Raw genomic sequence first — 17,163 nt, 5'->3', positions numbered from 1 at the left:
GGGACCTAAGATGCCTTCTCAAACCCTTACATTTTCAAGGAATCAATTTACACCAACTGTTGATTGTGCATATATTAAGATAATCAGTGTTTACTTATTAATCTGAGTGTTTCTTAATTGGAACTTCTACACATTTAAAGCATTTGATTCCTAATTTATATTGCTTCTCAGAAACACCTATTTAAGGCTAGCCTAGGCCTTGGATAATTCAAAGCAAAATTAACCTGCAGTTAAGAAGGGGAACTAGCCCAGTGCAAGGTACTCTCTCAGCTGTGATACCTTCAGACAGTTCTAGGGTGCAGCTTCCTCGCCTCAGCAGTGTTGTAAGAGTTTCTTTAAATAAATAAATAAATAAAAAACCCAAGTCCGGTAGGCACAAAGATTTTCTTACAATTACAATGGAAGTCCTATTATTAAACAAGTTTAATTGTAGCTAAAGCAAATTTTACTCCCTAGCCCTTCCATCCCCTTACCTTTCATTTTAGAAAGGGATCTAGTCACTGACAATTCTAACATCACAGCACATTTAAGAAGCAGAGTAACATCACCTTTCTCCCTATATTTGCGGTTTTCAGTGCACTGGGCACATCTGCTCCCTCAAGTTTAACACTTTTCCAAGAATGAAAACTATCCTAACAAGATAGACAATGGATTGCACCACGTAAGAGTTCCTTTCACTCTGAATAGGATTACTGGTAACACATTATATAGAGTCAGAAACAAACACACAAAAAAATCCTTAAAAAGCGTCCTATAGAGCAGCTGTCCTTAGCAAGACAGATTTTGCTCATTTCCTTCCTCTTACATATTTTGTCATTCAAGTGATTAATTTTGCACCAAGGTATGCCCTCGTGTGGTTCAAAATGTCTGATTCTCTAACTTATTACAAATACCCAAATATTTGGATTATCAACTATATGTCCAAGAAAAAATGGAGGGAGGAAAAAAAAAAAAGTAAAAAGACAGATTAGACTTCTTTACACATCCAATATAGGTTTTGGTCTAGAAAAGTCAATATGGTCCTGTAAGATTATAGCTGCCATCGCTATGGGTTTGCCCTTCAAAGTGAAAGCAGCTGTATTTATGTTCCTACTATTTAAAAACATAACAATGTCATTATTTAAGAAACAAACCAACAAAATTAAAAGTAACCAGAAAACTTACCCCAATTGTATAGACTGGATGTCGGTACTGAAATGCATTTGCCTAGCAAATTACTCTGAGAATAATCAAACATTTGATGCATTGAATTTCACAGTAAAACTGGCACATGCTAAATGAGAATGGGATTTCTAGACAGTTGTCTTGGTTACCAGTCTAAAATTCCACTTTGTGCATGTAGGAAGGTTTAGGTGAACCCCAAGGATTAGTCGCTCTCCCACAGACTCGTATGAATTCTGAGAAGCCTCAAAGCTGCAGAATCCAGTTATGGAGACAGCTGCCAACCACTGGTCTATGCCATTGAATTATTTCTTCCCCCCATAAATTGTAAGAATTGACAAAACAAACAAACAATTCCCACACCTGTTTAGACCTGGTTATTAGTAGTGATGATAACTGATTTTTACATGGCTTTAGACTAAACCACTGAGGTATATTTCCAGTTTGAGGATGCTTTGCTACCAGTCACACAGAGGACATAACAAAAAAACAACCCTCAGTTCTGTTACAGAAGAGTTCTCATTTCCAATCTCGACTGAGTTGCCAGGTAGTCTAACACAGTTGGCATAGCAGATCTTGTCCAAAAAAAAATAAAATCAAAGGTTGCAATTCAGGAAAATACTGGCACTTATTGAGATGACAAGGTAATTTTTCCTCCTCTCAAACCCTGGCTGCTTTCGTCAGTACCTCCCTGACTACTGTCAGCACCGATACTTGCCAGGAGAAATGAGGTTCAGCAGAAGACAGCTGCCCGCAGAGGCAAAAAACTCAGTGCTCCGCAATAAGGAGAGCAACATGATGGTGTATCACCTTGGAACATATTCTCACCCCATGCTTAACTCTATGCGCAGAGAAATAACCCTGTTAGCAGGGGAATTAAGTTAGCCATCAATAGCCAAAGGGTTACAACCAGGCAAGACGAGCAGGAGCATAAGTCTGAAATAAAAAACAAAACACCATAAAGCTTATAAATTTTGTATTTGAAGAGAAGATAAAATAACAAAGAGAACACTAAAAAAAGACCAAAGGGCAAAATCATACTTGCAGTAATCTGCATTGATTTATTCTAGCTTTCAAGACTAGGAATTAAAATCAACCAAGTAACACAATTATTCCCTTTACAATTAAATAAATTTCTGCATTCCTTCACTAATAGCAATCAGGAGAACAAATGAGAAAAAATTATTGGTATTGTAAGAAACGAGCAGGAAGTTCCCTATGGCATGACTGGGGAGAAGCAGCATTTCAAAACCATAGACTCTCAGAAGATTGTTTTACGAATACTTTTGATCTGTGTGGCTGCAAGTCATATGAAAACCCAAGCCAAAAAACACTAAGCTGAAGACAAAAAAAAAGTGCTGGGTGGAGGGGAACCCAATACATAAATCAGGGAGTTTGTCCATACGGTAGGTAATCACACAGCCATGAGGCTTAAGAAACACAGGGACACAAGTGTCAACTTGCACAGATAAAAAACTTTATATATATGTGTATATATATATATATACACACACACACACATATATATATATATATACACACACACACACACACACACACAGATGCGTGAGAAACCCCAAGCATGAATTCAAATAGATGCTGGAAGATGTGAATCTCCTGGGTTACAGACTTCTCATTCTAAAAATCTAACCCATAGGAATCATTCCACCAACCACTGAAATGTCAGTATCTCTGAGACAAAACAGAAGTATTTGAAACGGTACACACAAACCCAACTGCACCATTTTGAAAAAAATAATTGAGTGTGTAGGTAAACTAAACAGGTCTATTTTTTCCTTGAAAACTACAGTGGAGACAGCACATCCAGCAATTAAAGAACTGGTTAAGGGCTTAAAAATAAACCACTAGTGCAAAATACTGTAAAGACCGTTCTCTTTCATCAAGTGACTTTTTAAAAGGCGATCTGTTCTTGACAAAACACTAACTGGTAGTCAGCCAATTGAGTTTTCCTCCCTCAAAAAGCAAACTGACACCTATCTGTCATGTTCTGAATTACAGCATTAACATTGTCAATGGGAAGTTACACAAGTGAGAACTCACTTTCCACCAAGGTGATAATTTTGAAGGTTTTAATAATGATACGGCCTTTAAAACACAGATCAGATCTTCTGGTAAATTGCTAGGCTAAAGCTAGATTGACATGAAGTAGTTACGTTTCAGATACATTTCTGCTATGTCCGCAACTATCCTGCACGACTGCACAGAAAAAGCTGGGCACCTTTGCCATCTTCCTTTAAATCCTACACCTAGTTAACTCCTTTCCTGTTCCCCAACAGTCAGAGCTGACAAAAACCTTTAGTTTTCAGATGTTTAATATTAAGTTTCATTTCAACAAATAGGGCCACCTACCAATTGGTGCAGCTCTTGTTAAGTTAGAAGCCGGAGGATCCCGCTCTGGGGGACAGGAGTCACAGAAGTCGGAACAGGCCGGGCAAATCAGATTCCCAACGTGTACCCAACCATTCATCTGAATGCTCACAGTTAAAACCTGACCCGAGCGGCTGCACAAGTACGCGGTGTCCTTCACCCAAACGTGCAGCCCTTGTGCAGAACAAGAAACCTTAAAATAAAAGAATAAAAGACAAGTCTGTATTATGACTTATCAGAAATATGTTTTGGGGTTTGGAGGTTCTTTCAAGAAGTAAATACTACATTCAGTAAGGAGCTGGCATTACAGCATAATTAACTGCAAGTATTTTAATGCACTGAGGCAACTATATGGTTCAAGAATGCTTTAAAGCATTGACTGTACTGTTTTCATGCAATTATGCAGATCATCAACTGAGAACGAGTAAAATTTTGCTTCTGCTAATGACTACTTTTTTTAGAGTGCTGGTGTTGTTGAAAGTGAAAACTTTAGTGAGATAGTCCCGAGGAGAAGGAGGATAACAAAAAAATAAGTGATGTGCACAGTGCTTTCCACCTTTGAAAAAAAAATCAGAGTGACTAATTAACATTAAGCTTCAACAACAGAAGATTCCTATATAAGTACTCCTAAGCTGTGGAGAAAATGTCACAGCGATAATACAGATGAAGTCCCAAACAAGCCTGGAAGTAACACCCGAGCCATCCCAGTGACCACACGCTTAATTTGATGCATGATCTAAACTACAGGCTTGTGGTCAAAAGACATTTATTTTCAAAGCATGTCATACAATCTAGCGATTTAAGGCAGAGAAGATCATGTGCAGTGTCCAGTGCAAAGTTATAACAGTTCTAACAAGCAGCCTATATTTTATGCTTGACTTTTCCTTTGGTGTTATTTTAAAAAAATAAAGATAAAAACCCAACACATACTTACTTGGTAACATCCACTACCCCAGTCAGGATAACTGAGTTTCCTCCTGCACTGTTCCATGACAAAAGCAGATTTCTGAATAAGACATACAGAGTTTGGTCCGTATTTCTCTGCACCATAGTTTTTGGTAGGATCTAAGGTAGAAAAAAAATACACTGAATTGCAACTTCCTAGGGGAACAAGAAGTCCACATCAACTTAAATTAGTCAATGTCTCCACACACAGTTCAAGGTTTATTTTTGGAATCTTTCAGACTGTTAGTCATCATCAATTGGGGAATTATACTGTCTTGAATATAAAGTGGGAAGAAACCCAATTAAAAAAAGTAAAAAGCACTTTTCATTAGAACTATGTGAATATGTTTGCCCCCAGGCTGTGATTGCTGGCTTGAGGGCAGAGGGTGTTTATTCATCTCTTTCTGAGACAACTGCACAGACAGGTAATGTCCTACAGCATTCTGGAGCTCTGCAATATTGAAAGTTCATGCACCACCCTAGGAAACAAGCCCTTTTTCTAGTAATTCACAAAGCTCCTTGCCTTGAACAAACATCTACAAAGCTGGAAAATGGAATTATTTTTCAGAGACTCAACACTCCCACTCTTTGTCTTACAGTTGCATTATTTGGAGTTAATCTGTTCAGCTCTCATGAAATTCTTATATTAGATGTGAGTTTTTGCTTTCTAGGTGTACAAGGGAGTTGTGCTTTGCTTCTCACCCCAGCACAGCTTTTATACAGCTAGTACCGTAAAACTTACTTCACATCCAGTTAATTTGGATATATAGCAAGCCCATTCCAGATTAACAAATGTAGTGTATTAAAGACTATACTGAAGTCTTGAGAACTGACCTGGTTGGTTTTCAGTTATTCTACAGTCTGAGCTGCGTTGAAATTCACCACTTAAATGCCAACTAAATTCTTGACTAAAGGGACAATAGTCAGCAATTTCTACTGAGCCACCATAATAAGGCAGTTCTTCTGCTGGTACTCCACTAAGATTGTCGAAATACTAAAATAAAAAATAAAAAATAGGTAGTGAAGCAGTTTGCGCAAAGCCAAATGTACAACTGGTTTTTAAACAGAACCAATCACTACAGCTCTAAGAACATCAGCTATTACTCCTGAGGAATGCTATTAACAGCAACTCATGAGCCAGAAGTATTTAAGAATACTTAAATAATGCAGAGAGATTCACATTTTCATGTACCACTCCCTGCTCCCTCCTCTGCGCCTCCGCTTTACAATCAGCATTCTCTGGGATGAAAAACAACAAGTTTCTTGGTGTGCAGTGACACAAGGCAGACTGGGTGAAGAAATACCTCAAACGAAACATTCTGGGGGACTTTTGCTATACAGCAACATTTCCATCTGATATTTGGTTAGACAGCCAAGCAACATCCTTATTGTTTTTACTAAGATCACTAGGCCTTTTTTCAGCCTACAGACTCCTTACAATAAACTAAGCAGACATTTTTCATATTCTCTGCTCTCGTCCACTAGTTCAGAAGAAAAAAATAAAATAAAATGCAACCACATATAAACACCTGGCTACAAAGCACAAGAATGAAACCAGTTATTTGGTAAAGGAAGATCCATCATACCTGATATTCCTGAGGTAACTGCTTTGGAAACTTCTGCAAGTTGCACACTGCTACTGCTCTTTGGTCCTGTCTGCAGGTTAACTGCAAAGGATTACTCCTCAAAGTGTCGCAGTATGGACTGATTAATTGCCTCCTTAAAAAAAAAGAATAAAAATCACATTAGATCACTTTTAGCTGTTTTTCATAATTTACCTAAGCAGTCTGTCAAGCCTGTCTGTTTCCTCTCTCCCCCACAGTCAGTCAATCCTGCAAAGAAGCACCAACTTCTTCTCTGGAGGCTAATTATTCTTATTTGTCTAGCTACGACCTTTCTAATTTAAAGAACATCAAACCAGCAAAAAAAGGTATAATGCACTCACTTATTTAGTTTTAACGACATTGCTTTGTAAACTTTAAAGGAAAAACATACAAGCAAAACAGGCCCACTAAGCAGCTGTGTCCTAGATATTTAAGAGTATTTTAACAGACAAATAATGAAGGCTTTGTTTCTTTGTTTTTGAAGATGGCTATCATCTCCTCCTGTTGCTTTAAGCACAATCCACTATAGCAAAACGATACCGGTTGCATTTCCAATTAAAAGGGACAAGATAAGAAAGCAAACACTTTTACATTAAGTCTCTTCCCCTCCCTGCCCCCCAGGCACAGCCCTCTTAGGGTGTAAATGCATTCTACACCCTAAGATGTTTGGCTTTGTATTTATTGGGCGAGATTCTTCTGCTCCTTCTCATGTGCATTCTGAAGGTACTTAGGACAGCATTCCTCCTTAATCTGTATCTACCTCTATTTCTTCTTACCAAGTTGCTTTTGAAGGACCAATGTAAACAAGCATTAGGGTTTCCTCTTAATTTTTTAAAAAGACTCCATTCTTACTTTTGTCTCTTTTGGTCAATCCAGAATTTACAGCTCTTCATTACAAAGTCACAGCCTTTATTACGTCCCCAATCTAATTTCTCTGCCATGCTGTAATTTGCTTTATACCAGCTGCAAAGATATTTTGAAATGAGAATACAGTTAATTCAAAAATTCGTGTTCTGATTAACAAGACAGCAGTTCAAAGAACTTCATACTATGCCTTAAGGCCTTCAAATGAAGAAAAAGGGAAACTGCATCCCTTTCTGCCTACGACAGAATATATTACAATTCCACTATTTTTCAAGTCACAATGAACTATAAGAAAATTTTATTGCTTGTTTGTTCAATAGCAAGGCATCATGATCCGCAAAGGAACAATGAATGCAGAAAGACAGAGTCTTAGGTCATTTTGCCATTCCTCCACATATGCTTTCTATCTGTAAGGAGAGCTGAAAAAATAATCAATATGTACTGCATGCAACTAAGAGAACACCTACAGTAAGAAAAAAAAATAAACAGACACTACAAATAGTACTATGCATTGCAATGCATGGGGGAATTTTTTAAGACTAGATTAAGAATATATGGGTTTTGAAATAAATGAAGAAAAATTAACACACTTGGTATAACTCCTTGTCTAATGTAAAGCTAATTATAATGATTATCTACTGTTGCACATGGAAAAGCACAAGTGCATCAATTCCAAATATAATGAAGTACAATGAAAACCAAACACAAATAAACAAACAAAAAAACCCCATTCTTATGAATTCTTACCCTGTGTCTTCCATTAATGCTAAGGTGATCCTGGAAAAGACTCGGTTCTGTGTATGGGATCCCGTCATTGCTTCATTCTGAAAGTTACCAGTTACAAGCCGCTGAAATTCATCATTGTAAGAAAATGCTTCCTATGAAAAAGCATTTTATTTCCAGTCCCTTCTTACTACTGACAATCAAATCCCAACCTCCCTCATAGAAGGGATCAAAGGTCCAACCCACTTCCCCACTCCACCCTACAAAGATTCAGAATTCTAGAAGTCAGAAACCTCATTCCAAATTCCAGGGAAACCTTATTCACAACCAACATGTACTCATTTTTCTTTAGGTAAATTAAAACTCTTCCCTCTTCTAGAGTATTTATCAGTAGCAATCACACCCCCTCTTCTGTCTCCTTTTGGTAAGCTGAAAGCCAAGCTCATTTAATTGTCTTGTGCAAGACTGATTTTTAATTTTCCTAGAACTTCTAGTAGTTCTTTTCAGGAGCAAGGTGCACAGGACACGAGTAAAGGAACACAGCACTTCAAAGGAAGCTTTATTAGTGTGGCGGTGGAATTTTCCATGTCTTTAAAAGTAAGTTCACACCATCCTCAAAGAGCAACTCCAGTCACCTTGGAGTTTCCTAATCATCTTACAACTGCCAATTGTAACACCCGTGTCTTTTGCCTGTTCAGTCATTTCCATCTGAGAAACTTCAGGCTTACAGCAGAAGTCACGCAGTCTAAATTACACAACTCTGGGCTTTCTGTTACTGAACTTTCTATCATTTCTTCAAAACATGTAGTTTTCAAGCCTACCCTCTCTACTATCATGGTTAGGAGGAGTTAGCATCAGCAGACTTACTAGCGCCAAATTTGCTATGGCTAGGATACTTAACAAGAGTGGGATCCAGACCAAACCCAGACTACATGGGTTACCTTCCAGATACAAAGTTAAATGTCAAGAGGGAAATAAGTGTTTCCTTGGTCAGATGAGGTTCTGGAGTGGAGATGGAAAAAGCTAACCCTAGAGCACGTGAATAAAAATGAAGTCATTATCTTGACTAGACAGAATGATCAAATACTTGATGTGTAAGAGGCAGAGGGTGACAAAGTTGAATTGACTCAAAGGAACGCCCCCTAAAAAGGGAATATACCTTCTCAAAAAGGTAAACTGCAGACAAAAGTAAGAGACATTTCATTTTTCAATAATCAGCTTATGTCAAACTTATACTCTGAGACTTAGCAATAAGGCAAAAAGATAAATCTATCTAGAAATTGGACATTTAAGTATTTGTAGTTTAGTACTGTTTGTGATTTATTTCAGTAAGGTTTGATACACTTCTATTTTCAAGGCTCCAGTAGGTACCACTATAAACCTAGAAATAAAGGCAGGGGAGCAGACATTCCCACATCCCCCTCCATTCCTAGTATCAGGACTAACCTCCAACAATCTCTTCTCCCAGTGATTGAGCTCAGTACCCATGCCACCTTGATTTTCAAGCTCCATTCCCTCTAGAATTGGACAATTAAAATGTTTTCGAGCTTCTTCCTAGAAAGAAAACATTTCAACACAACTCTCAAAATATTGAGATGGATGTCCATATGCAGTCCTAATCTTCTAGAATTACCTTTTAAAAGAAGTATTTCAGCATTTATTTTTATACCATCTTGTTTTCCTCCAAAAGCAAAACACCTCTCCTACTCAGAGGCTGACTAAGCCTGCAAGTACCCCGACACAAAACCTAACAATCTGTCTACTTATCTCCTGGAAAAAAAACATGGAAGTTTACATGAAAAACACAGCAACAGAATTAGCTAAGAACAACATACACACACAAACAACCATACAAAAAAAAAAAAAAACCAAAAACAAACACAACAACAAGGAACCCAAACAATGTAGGAACCCTACAAACCTGCTCCTGTCAAACATTTCAGGGAAAAACACTTTTCTGTTAGGAAGCTGTAAGTGTCAACTAGTTTTGCATGGGAAAGTGTTTTCTGCAAAATATTTGAAAATCTTAAGAGGCATCACAACAACACTGTGGCTCACAGTCAGACACCCAGCCTTTGCCAGTGCAGCACTACCCAGGAGCACCTTTAATGCTCTGAAGCGTTTGATCAGCGCAGCCAATTTTCAAAACAGGGGTAATTAAACCAAGTTTACTCTATATACTGTGTTAGATTTAAAACAAACAAAAAGATTTGTGGCCAAACATGATTAACACTGTAACTTATTTCCAATATCTGTTTATTACACTTATGCATATGTTCTGCTGGGGACATGGAGGAGAGTCAGAGGCGTGGGAAGGAAGAAAGATTTCCAAGAATACTTGAGGAATGTCTTTTTAAACATGACAAAATGTTAACTGTGTCATTTTGTAATTGATAAATTTAGAAAAACATTAAAACAATGCTTTTAAGGAGAAAAGTAGAAAATAGGATGAACTTATAAATTAGAAAAGCAGTGACAACGCTATCTGTTAAGGCAACACGAGTACTCAGTGTCTAAGTCTGTAGGAAAACATCTAAAGAATAGGATTAAGGAAACTATTCAGTATCAATTTTGCTTAACCTTTTTATAATTTACTTTCCAGTCCCTTCATTGTCTCTTACTATGTCAATCTATTTATTTCATACTATCTGTCAACTATTTTCCACTTTACTTTGGATACACCCTTCTCAACTAATTACACCGTCTTCATTGCATAGTCTTTGGGCCATACTTTCATGAAACAGGTACTCAATGATAGGCTACTACTTCTTAAAGAATATTTTTGACTTGAGAACGTGATGGCAGCCTTGACATACAACGTGTAAAAGTTCAAGTTAATCCACACTTACAACTACGCGAGGTGTTATCAGAAGATAAACAGCGTGGCGCAGCATTTTGCCACCACGGACGTCCCACAGCCTCACTGCTTTATGAACGACTTTATTGCTCCACTGATACAAACCTAGACTGTAAGAAGAATATTTTGGTTACAAATCTTTCCCACAAATACATGCTACTGTGCAAAGACTTACATCTGTAAGAAACAGAATCATGAACAATCTCTATACTTCCTCATGCTTTCTGAAGTTTAAATTTATTATGCAATATTTCTCCTTTGTAAGATATACATTCATTATATACACAACTCTGATTTGATAAGCCAAAGTAAGATTATTAAAAAGATGTCTGCAGGCTCAAGACATATTTTCTACAGTTACCAAAAGTGTAAGGAATGAAATAAAAATCCTCAGAATTGCTATTATAAAAAGGAAGGTGAACAAACCCAAAAGCTCTCTACCCTTTCACCTCCAACAAAACCCTAGAAGAACATTTCTAGAACATCAACTAGTAAAAAGTAAACTGTTTATTCGATAAACAAGTCAGAAAAATCACGCAGCAGACTACACACATTTTCAGTTCTGCATAACTATAAACCTTGAATTATAAATATCTTAAAAATGAACTGCACTGACATTAGACAGACTACAGAAAATACAAGTCTCAATTTAGTAAGGTGCTCAGCAAGCATCAAAATTTAAGCACGGGTAATTTTAATGCTAAACTTCAAGCCTCCTGATAAATGAAATCCTGCTTTATATTATCCACATGTTATAAACTAAGTGTTTTCTTTATATTGGCATTAAGACTCAAAAAACACCACACACCAATGTTTCAACATAATAAAGACAAAGCACTCTAATAATGGAATCAAGTTGGATTTTCAACAGGCAAGAATACATCCTAAAAAGGCAACATGAAAACATCCTTCAATGGGAGTACTGATCGGGCCAAAAAAAAAAAAAAAAAAAATACCTTTCATTAAAAGGAGGGAGTCCATCTGCATATCTTGTTGTCAAAGGTTTTCCATCATCATCACGGTAAAACGCAAATAGTCCAGCAGAGAAACCCTTCAAGTTAAAAAGCAAGCACATGGAAAGCTTTGCTAAGACATTCACTATAAAGTCAAATGCCGTGAAGGAGTTATTGCTCCCACACCAGGTACACTGGAAGTACCACACTTCAAGGCAATTAACACACAAATTGAAGCAAGAGCTTTCCTCCACCAAACATCTTTCTCCTGCAACAAGCTGGAGGTATGTAAGGAAGCAGGCACAAATTTCAGGGAAAGGCACTTTAGAACATCAACCCTTACCAGTGCATGGATAATCTCATGTTTCACCGTAGACAACATGCCAACGAATTCCTGAGCTTGTGTTGAAATCATATTTGGACACAAGTTTGCATATCCAGCTATTGGCCTGGAAGACAGTTTTAAAGTTAAATTAATTTCAGTAAAATACTAGCAAATTCAAATCATATTCACTTGAAGAGGCAGAATATTTAAAAGAAAGTGGTGACTAATGTAAAAATAAGTCCTTCCAAACAACTTCCCCAGTCACTATAAATAGTCTGTTAACAACATAGTGACTAGTTTACTGTTGAAATGGGGAGGGATGGGATCAATCTCTATATTCAGTTTTCTGCACAGGTGTTAGTGACAATAGGACAGGAGATCCGAGTTTTAGGTAAGACGCTATAGAGGTACAAAGTGTCTGTTACAATGACTACAAGCGAACTAGAAACAAGAGCCACGTAAGTAGGACCCATTCACGTTCTCCTTTAAATTTATGGAAGTATCACATTCACTTCAATAGAATCATGACCTTGAGAGAAAGTTTAGGCAGTAGGAGTGGAGGATTAGCTTTGACTTAAATGCCTCAGCTTTGCAAGTTAAGCACTATCTGATTGCTTTGTGGTTTTATGTGAAGGTAGTGCTCGCCTGTATTTCAATAATGACTTCTACTTTGCTATACTATCCAACACAGGCAAACAATTATACTCCACATACAAACAATTAAAAAACTGGAAAGTTCTTTAATTAAAAAAAAAGAGTTTGTAGCAGAGCAAATACTTGCCTGTCCATTTCAGCTTCCAGCTGGCAGTAGGCTGCATATGCAATGATATTTTCATGGCCACACCTTTCAGTGGTGAGAGCACTAACGTAAAGTACAAAGTCAGCATCTCGAACCCCTTCTTGGTCAGGCAAGCCCGTGGGTCTGCAGTGCCACTCACTCCCATTGCACACTCTGCATTGCTTTGACAATGTTCAAGTGGAACAATTAAAATACATTAGGTATGACAGAAATTTTGCATGACAAAATTCAACTAGCCTGAAGCCAAGAATAAATCCCATTGCATGACAGCAGCAGAGAAAAATCTGTATGAAGACAGCAAACAAAACCAGACCCAAGGAATAGCTTCCAAACGACATTTGATTTATAAGATGCTAGGAATGTGGCAGCTTTTGGGAAAAAAAAAGGGCCTGGCAAGCTAGGTATCTCAAAATTAGCACCTTTATTTCCTACAAATTAAAAAAAAAAAAAAATTGGCTCACAGAAACAGTACACATAAGTAGCAACTGCATTTCACGTGTAATCTGGTACATTTTTAATACTGTAGCTGAACCTTCAAGTTGAGAGAAAGAAAGAATTCTATTGATCACAAACTGTAGTTGAATCAAAAATTCATGCAAGAAAACAAGTTAGAAGCATTTCCTGCACCATGGTCCTGGTTCAATGGATAACCTCTTCAAAAAAATCAAAACCTATTATTAATTCTGTGAAGATCTGACTCACTGACCAAAGAGAATAATGATTAGCTGCAATTTAACAAGCTTTGACTCTTATCCTCTCTGTACAGTTCATTATAACACAGGCTTAGAGAACAGAAAACAGTCCAGTTCTATTTAAGTTTTGGTTCAACAGATAAAGAAACTCCCACTAACTAAAGTCGTTCTGTTCTGCCACTCCAACTTAGTGATCTCCTGCAAACATGTCATTGTTAGCGATATTAACTTTTCTAGTAATTTCCACAAACCATAATACTTCAAAGGTCAAGAAGCATGTGGATGCCTTAGCTTACCTGGAGGTGTTTCTCAGGAACTATAACTGGCCCACATCTTGTATGTTGGGCGCAGGCTCCTAGGCAGTATCTGTGAGGGTCAGCTTTCCTCCTTAAATATTGGTTTGTTGCACACTGCCTTCAATCAAACACAAAAGACAGTCAGCACTGTTTTATAATAAAAAAGAAATTTTAGAATAGTCTTACAGCACCCAACAATACTGTAATACAGGTATTTAATGTAACTTCCACAGTCAGAATTGTTAGTTACCCTGCTCTGGAAGATGTAATGCTTCCAGCTGTTAATGGAGTATCCACCAGTTCAAAGAGAAGTTAGGAACAGGTTCATAAATAAGGACATATGCAAAAGGAAACAGGCAGCATAGAATCATAAAATCGTCTAGGTTGGAAGGGACCTTTAAGATCATAGAGTCCAACCATTAACCTAACACTGACAAAACCACCACCAAACCATGTCCCTCAGCACCATGCCTACCCATCTTTTAAATACCTTCAGGGATCGTGATTCAATCACTTCCTTGGGCAGCCTGTTCCAATGTTTGATAACCCCTTCTGTGAAGGATTTTTTCCTAATATCCATCCTAAACCTAATATCCATCCTAAACCTTTAAATGCCTAAATAAAGGGCATGTATCCCCTTTAAATCTCAGAAACACACAAATGTAGATGCTGATCACAAAAGATCAGCAGATTTGTGTATTCTCCCTAAATAACATCTGCTACCACCACTGGGACAGATGGTTCCCTGGTCCAATTCAGGAGGGTATTTCTTACACTCTCAAAGTCTATACAAGACAACATTAAATATCAAATATAACAAGTAATTGTCAAGAAACTTGCACATACCTGCTTAGTAATATAGTACCCGAGGATTTGCGCACTTGAAATGTCTTCTCCAAATAAGATATAGCTTGTGGGAAAAGTTTGTTCTAAATAGAACAAAAATAATAGTCACCCAGTAGCAGTGCAGATATAACACCTTACAAGCATTAACTACCAAGTCACATGAAACCTGCCAGATGCTGCAGTATAGCAGAATAGTGGAAATCCAGGCTTCACAAGAAGTTCAACTGTTATCACTATATTTGAGTAATATTTTGTTTCGGTATTCCTGTATTTTGTTATTGGAATGACAAAATGAGAAGGAAGTCAGTATTAATACGAACGTACAACTTCAAAGAGGCTGAATTTATTTCAGCCCTGAACTTACTGGTCACTGTGAAGAGTCCATCACAAATTTCTAGGAGCTCCTGTCTCTGCAATCCTCAAGCCTGACTGCTGCCCTGTCTTTTACTCCTTACTTGCACAGTATCTCAAAAGAAACCAGGAGAGATATTTAAAATATTCCTAATAGTGCCAAAAAAACCTTTAAAAGCTATATACATATTGGTTCCTGAAACCTCTACACATTGGGACATAACAAGCACCCGTCAAACATTCATCAGAACATTAGAAGTATTTGGAATGAAGGCATAATCTGTACACAAAGCCTTAGTTTCCCTGACTAGTGGATACGAATTGGCTGGTATTCAAAACCTTTAATTAAAGGCTTTGAACTAGCAAAGCTTTAACTTCATCCACATAATAAAATATGTACAAGCAAAAGAGAGAAGCAAATATGACATACCTTTATAAGGTGTCTTTTCTCAGATAGCAAACTATATTTAAAACAAAAAACAACAAACAAAAAAAACAAACAAGCTTTAGTTAATAGGATTTCCCATCTCAGACATGGAAAAAAAAAAAAAAAGAAAGTCACCACAACACTATACTCACTCCTCGACACTTCTGTCATATATAATCTTGATTCTTAGCTGCTGATCCACATTTCTCTTCAAGACGTGATTTTCCTTGAGAGAAACTCGATAGACAACCTGGCAGGGAGAAGAACAAGCCGCTGGATGAGGCGGCCCCCCCGGACAGCCGCGCCAAGGAGCGCTCCCAGGCCCTTCTGCTTCTTTTCCTGCGCGAGGAGCCGCTTTTTGTCTGTTTTTCAAGCAAAACCCCTTCCCGCCCTTCCCCTCACGCCCCACCGCGCCGGTCAGTCGATAAACACCCCGGGGAGGGGCCGCACCCCGCACGCCTCGACCCGGGGCAGCCATGAGGGGACAGACCGGCGCTCCCCTCACAACGGGAGCGGGAAACGGGGGACCCCTCGCGCCCCAACCCACCCGCCGCCGCCGCCGCCTGAGGAGCCCCCGCGGCGGCCCTACCTCCTCGCCGCTGGGCACGCGGTGGTGACAGGAGGAAAACGAGCAGGGAGAGAACAGCAGCACGGCTGCAAAAGCGGCGAGCAGCGGCCGGTAACGGCGGTAGGGCAATGAGCGCCCGCCGCCCGGCTCGGCGGCCATCTTCAGCCACCCTGCCGCCGCGTCGCTATGGAGGCAGCGCCCTTGGTAGCGGCCGCAGCCAATGGGCGAGCGAGGGAGGGACGGGGGAGGAGACGGGCGCTCCTGATTGGACGCGGCACACAACGGCGGGGTGGGAGGGGAGGGAAAGGGAGGGGCCGGGGGGGGAGCGCCGCAGTGCGATGCAGCGACAGGGGTTGGAAGGGACCTTAAAGATGATGGGGTTCCACCCCCGCTGCCATGGGCAGGGACACCTCCCACTCAAAGCCCCAACCAACCTGGCCTTGAACACCTCCATGTTCAAGGGATGGGGCATCCGCAGCTTGTCTCAGCAACCTGGTCCAGTGTCCCACCACCCTCACAGTAAAGGATTTCTTCCTAAGATCTAATCTAAGTCTCCCCTTTTTCAGTTTAAAACCATTCCCCCTCGTCCTATCTTTACACTCCCTCATAAAGAGTCCCTCCCCATCTTTCCTGTAGCACCCCTTTAGGTCCTGGAAGGGTCTATCAAGTCTCCCCGGAGCCTTCTCGAGCAGTTTTGGCTGGGACACAGCTGAGACATCACCGAAGGCACCTCGCATCCTTGAACAGGATGCGGAACAAAACAAGGTGTCTCAGGTGTTCTTATGCAGTTGCCGACTTAAACATAAGACAGCAAAAAAAAGATAACTTCTGGACCAAAACCTATTACTAAGCTCTGGCTTGTTTTAAACGGGGATTCACGCGGGACATTCCTCTTGAGCGTTGCATGGGCGTCTGTGGAAGAGCAGAAATTTTTTCATATGGCCACTTACAGATTGTCACGGAATTGTCGGAGTTGGAAGGGACCTCTAGAGATCATCTAGTCCAACGCCCCTGCCAAAGCAGGGTGGCCTAGAGCACATTACTCAGGACTGCATCCAGGCGGGTGTTGAAGATCTCCAGAGAAGGGGACTCCACGACCTCCCTGGGCAGCCTGTTCCAGGGCTCTGGCACCCTCACCGGAAAGAAGTTTTTTCTCATATTAGAATGGAACTTCCTATGTTCCAGCTTGTGCCCGTTGCCCCTCGTCCTGTCACTGGGAACCACTGAAAAGAGTGATTCCACTTCGCTCCATCCTCCTTCAACCCACCCTTTAGGTACTTGTAAACATAGATAAGGTCTCCCTTCAGCCTTCTCTTCTCCAGGCTACAGAGTCCCAGCTCTCTCAGCCTTTCCTCATAAGGGAG

At 39.5% G+C, this 17,163-nt stretch overlaps 1 protein-coding gene across 1 annotated transcript; it reads right to left on the bottom strand.

Annotated features, from left to right (window-relative positions):
- Positions 1-2,002: 2,002 nt before the first annotated feature.
- LMLN (leishmanolysin like peptidase) lies at positions 2,003-15,958 on the bottom strand. Its single transcript, XM_074145521.1, has 17 exons — positions 15,821-15,958; positions 15,384-15,481; positions 15,235-15,265; positions 14,454-14,536; positions 13,608-13,725; positions 12,602-12,780; positions 11,839-11,944; positions 11,499-11,593; positions 10,535-10,652; positions 9,132-9,239; positions 7,710-7,786; positions 6,951-7,061; positions 6,081-6,213; positions 5,329-5,488; positions 4,484-4,614; positions 3,532-3,742; positions 2,003-2,097 (listed from the first exon to the last, which is right to left on the bottom strand). Exons 1-17 carry the CDS (start codon positions 15,956-15,958, stop codon positions 2,003-2,005), a joined length of 1,992 nt encoding a protein of 663 aa, XP_074001622.1.
- Between the last annotated feature and the right edge of the window lie 1,205 nt (positions 15,959-17,163).

This window comes from Numenius arquata, chromosome 3, assembly GCF_964106895.1.
Source record: "Numenius arquata chromosome 3, bNumArq3.hap1.1, whole genome shotgun sequence".
Lineage (NCBI taxonomy): Eukaryota > Metazoa > Chordata > Aves > Charadriiformes > Scolopacidae > Numenius > Numenius arquata.
The sequence above is the reverse complement of the archived record's forward strand: the minus strand, read 5'-3'. Positions and strand labels throughout refer to the sequence as shown.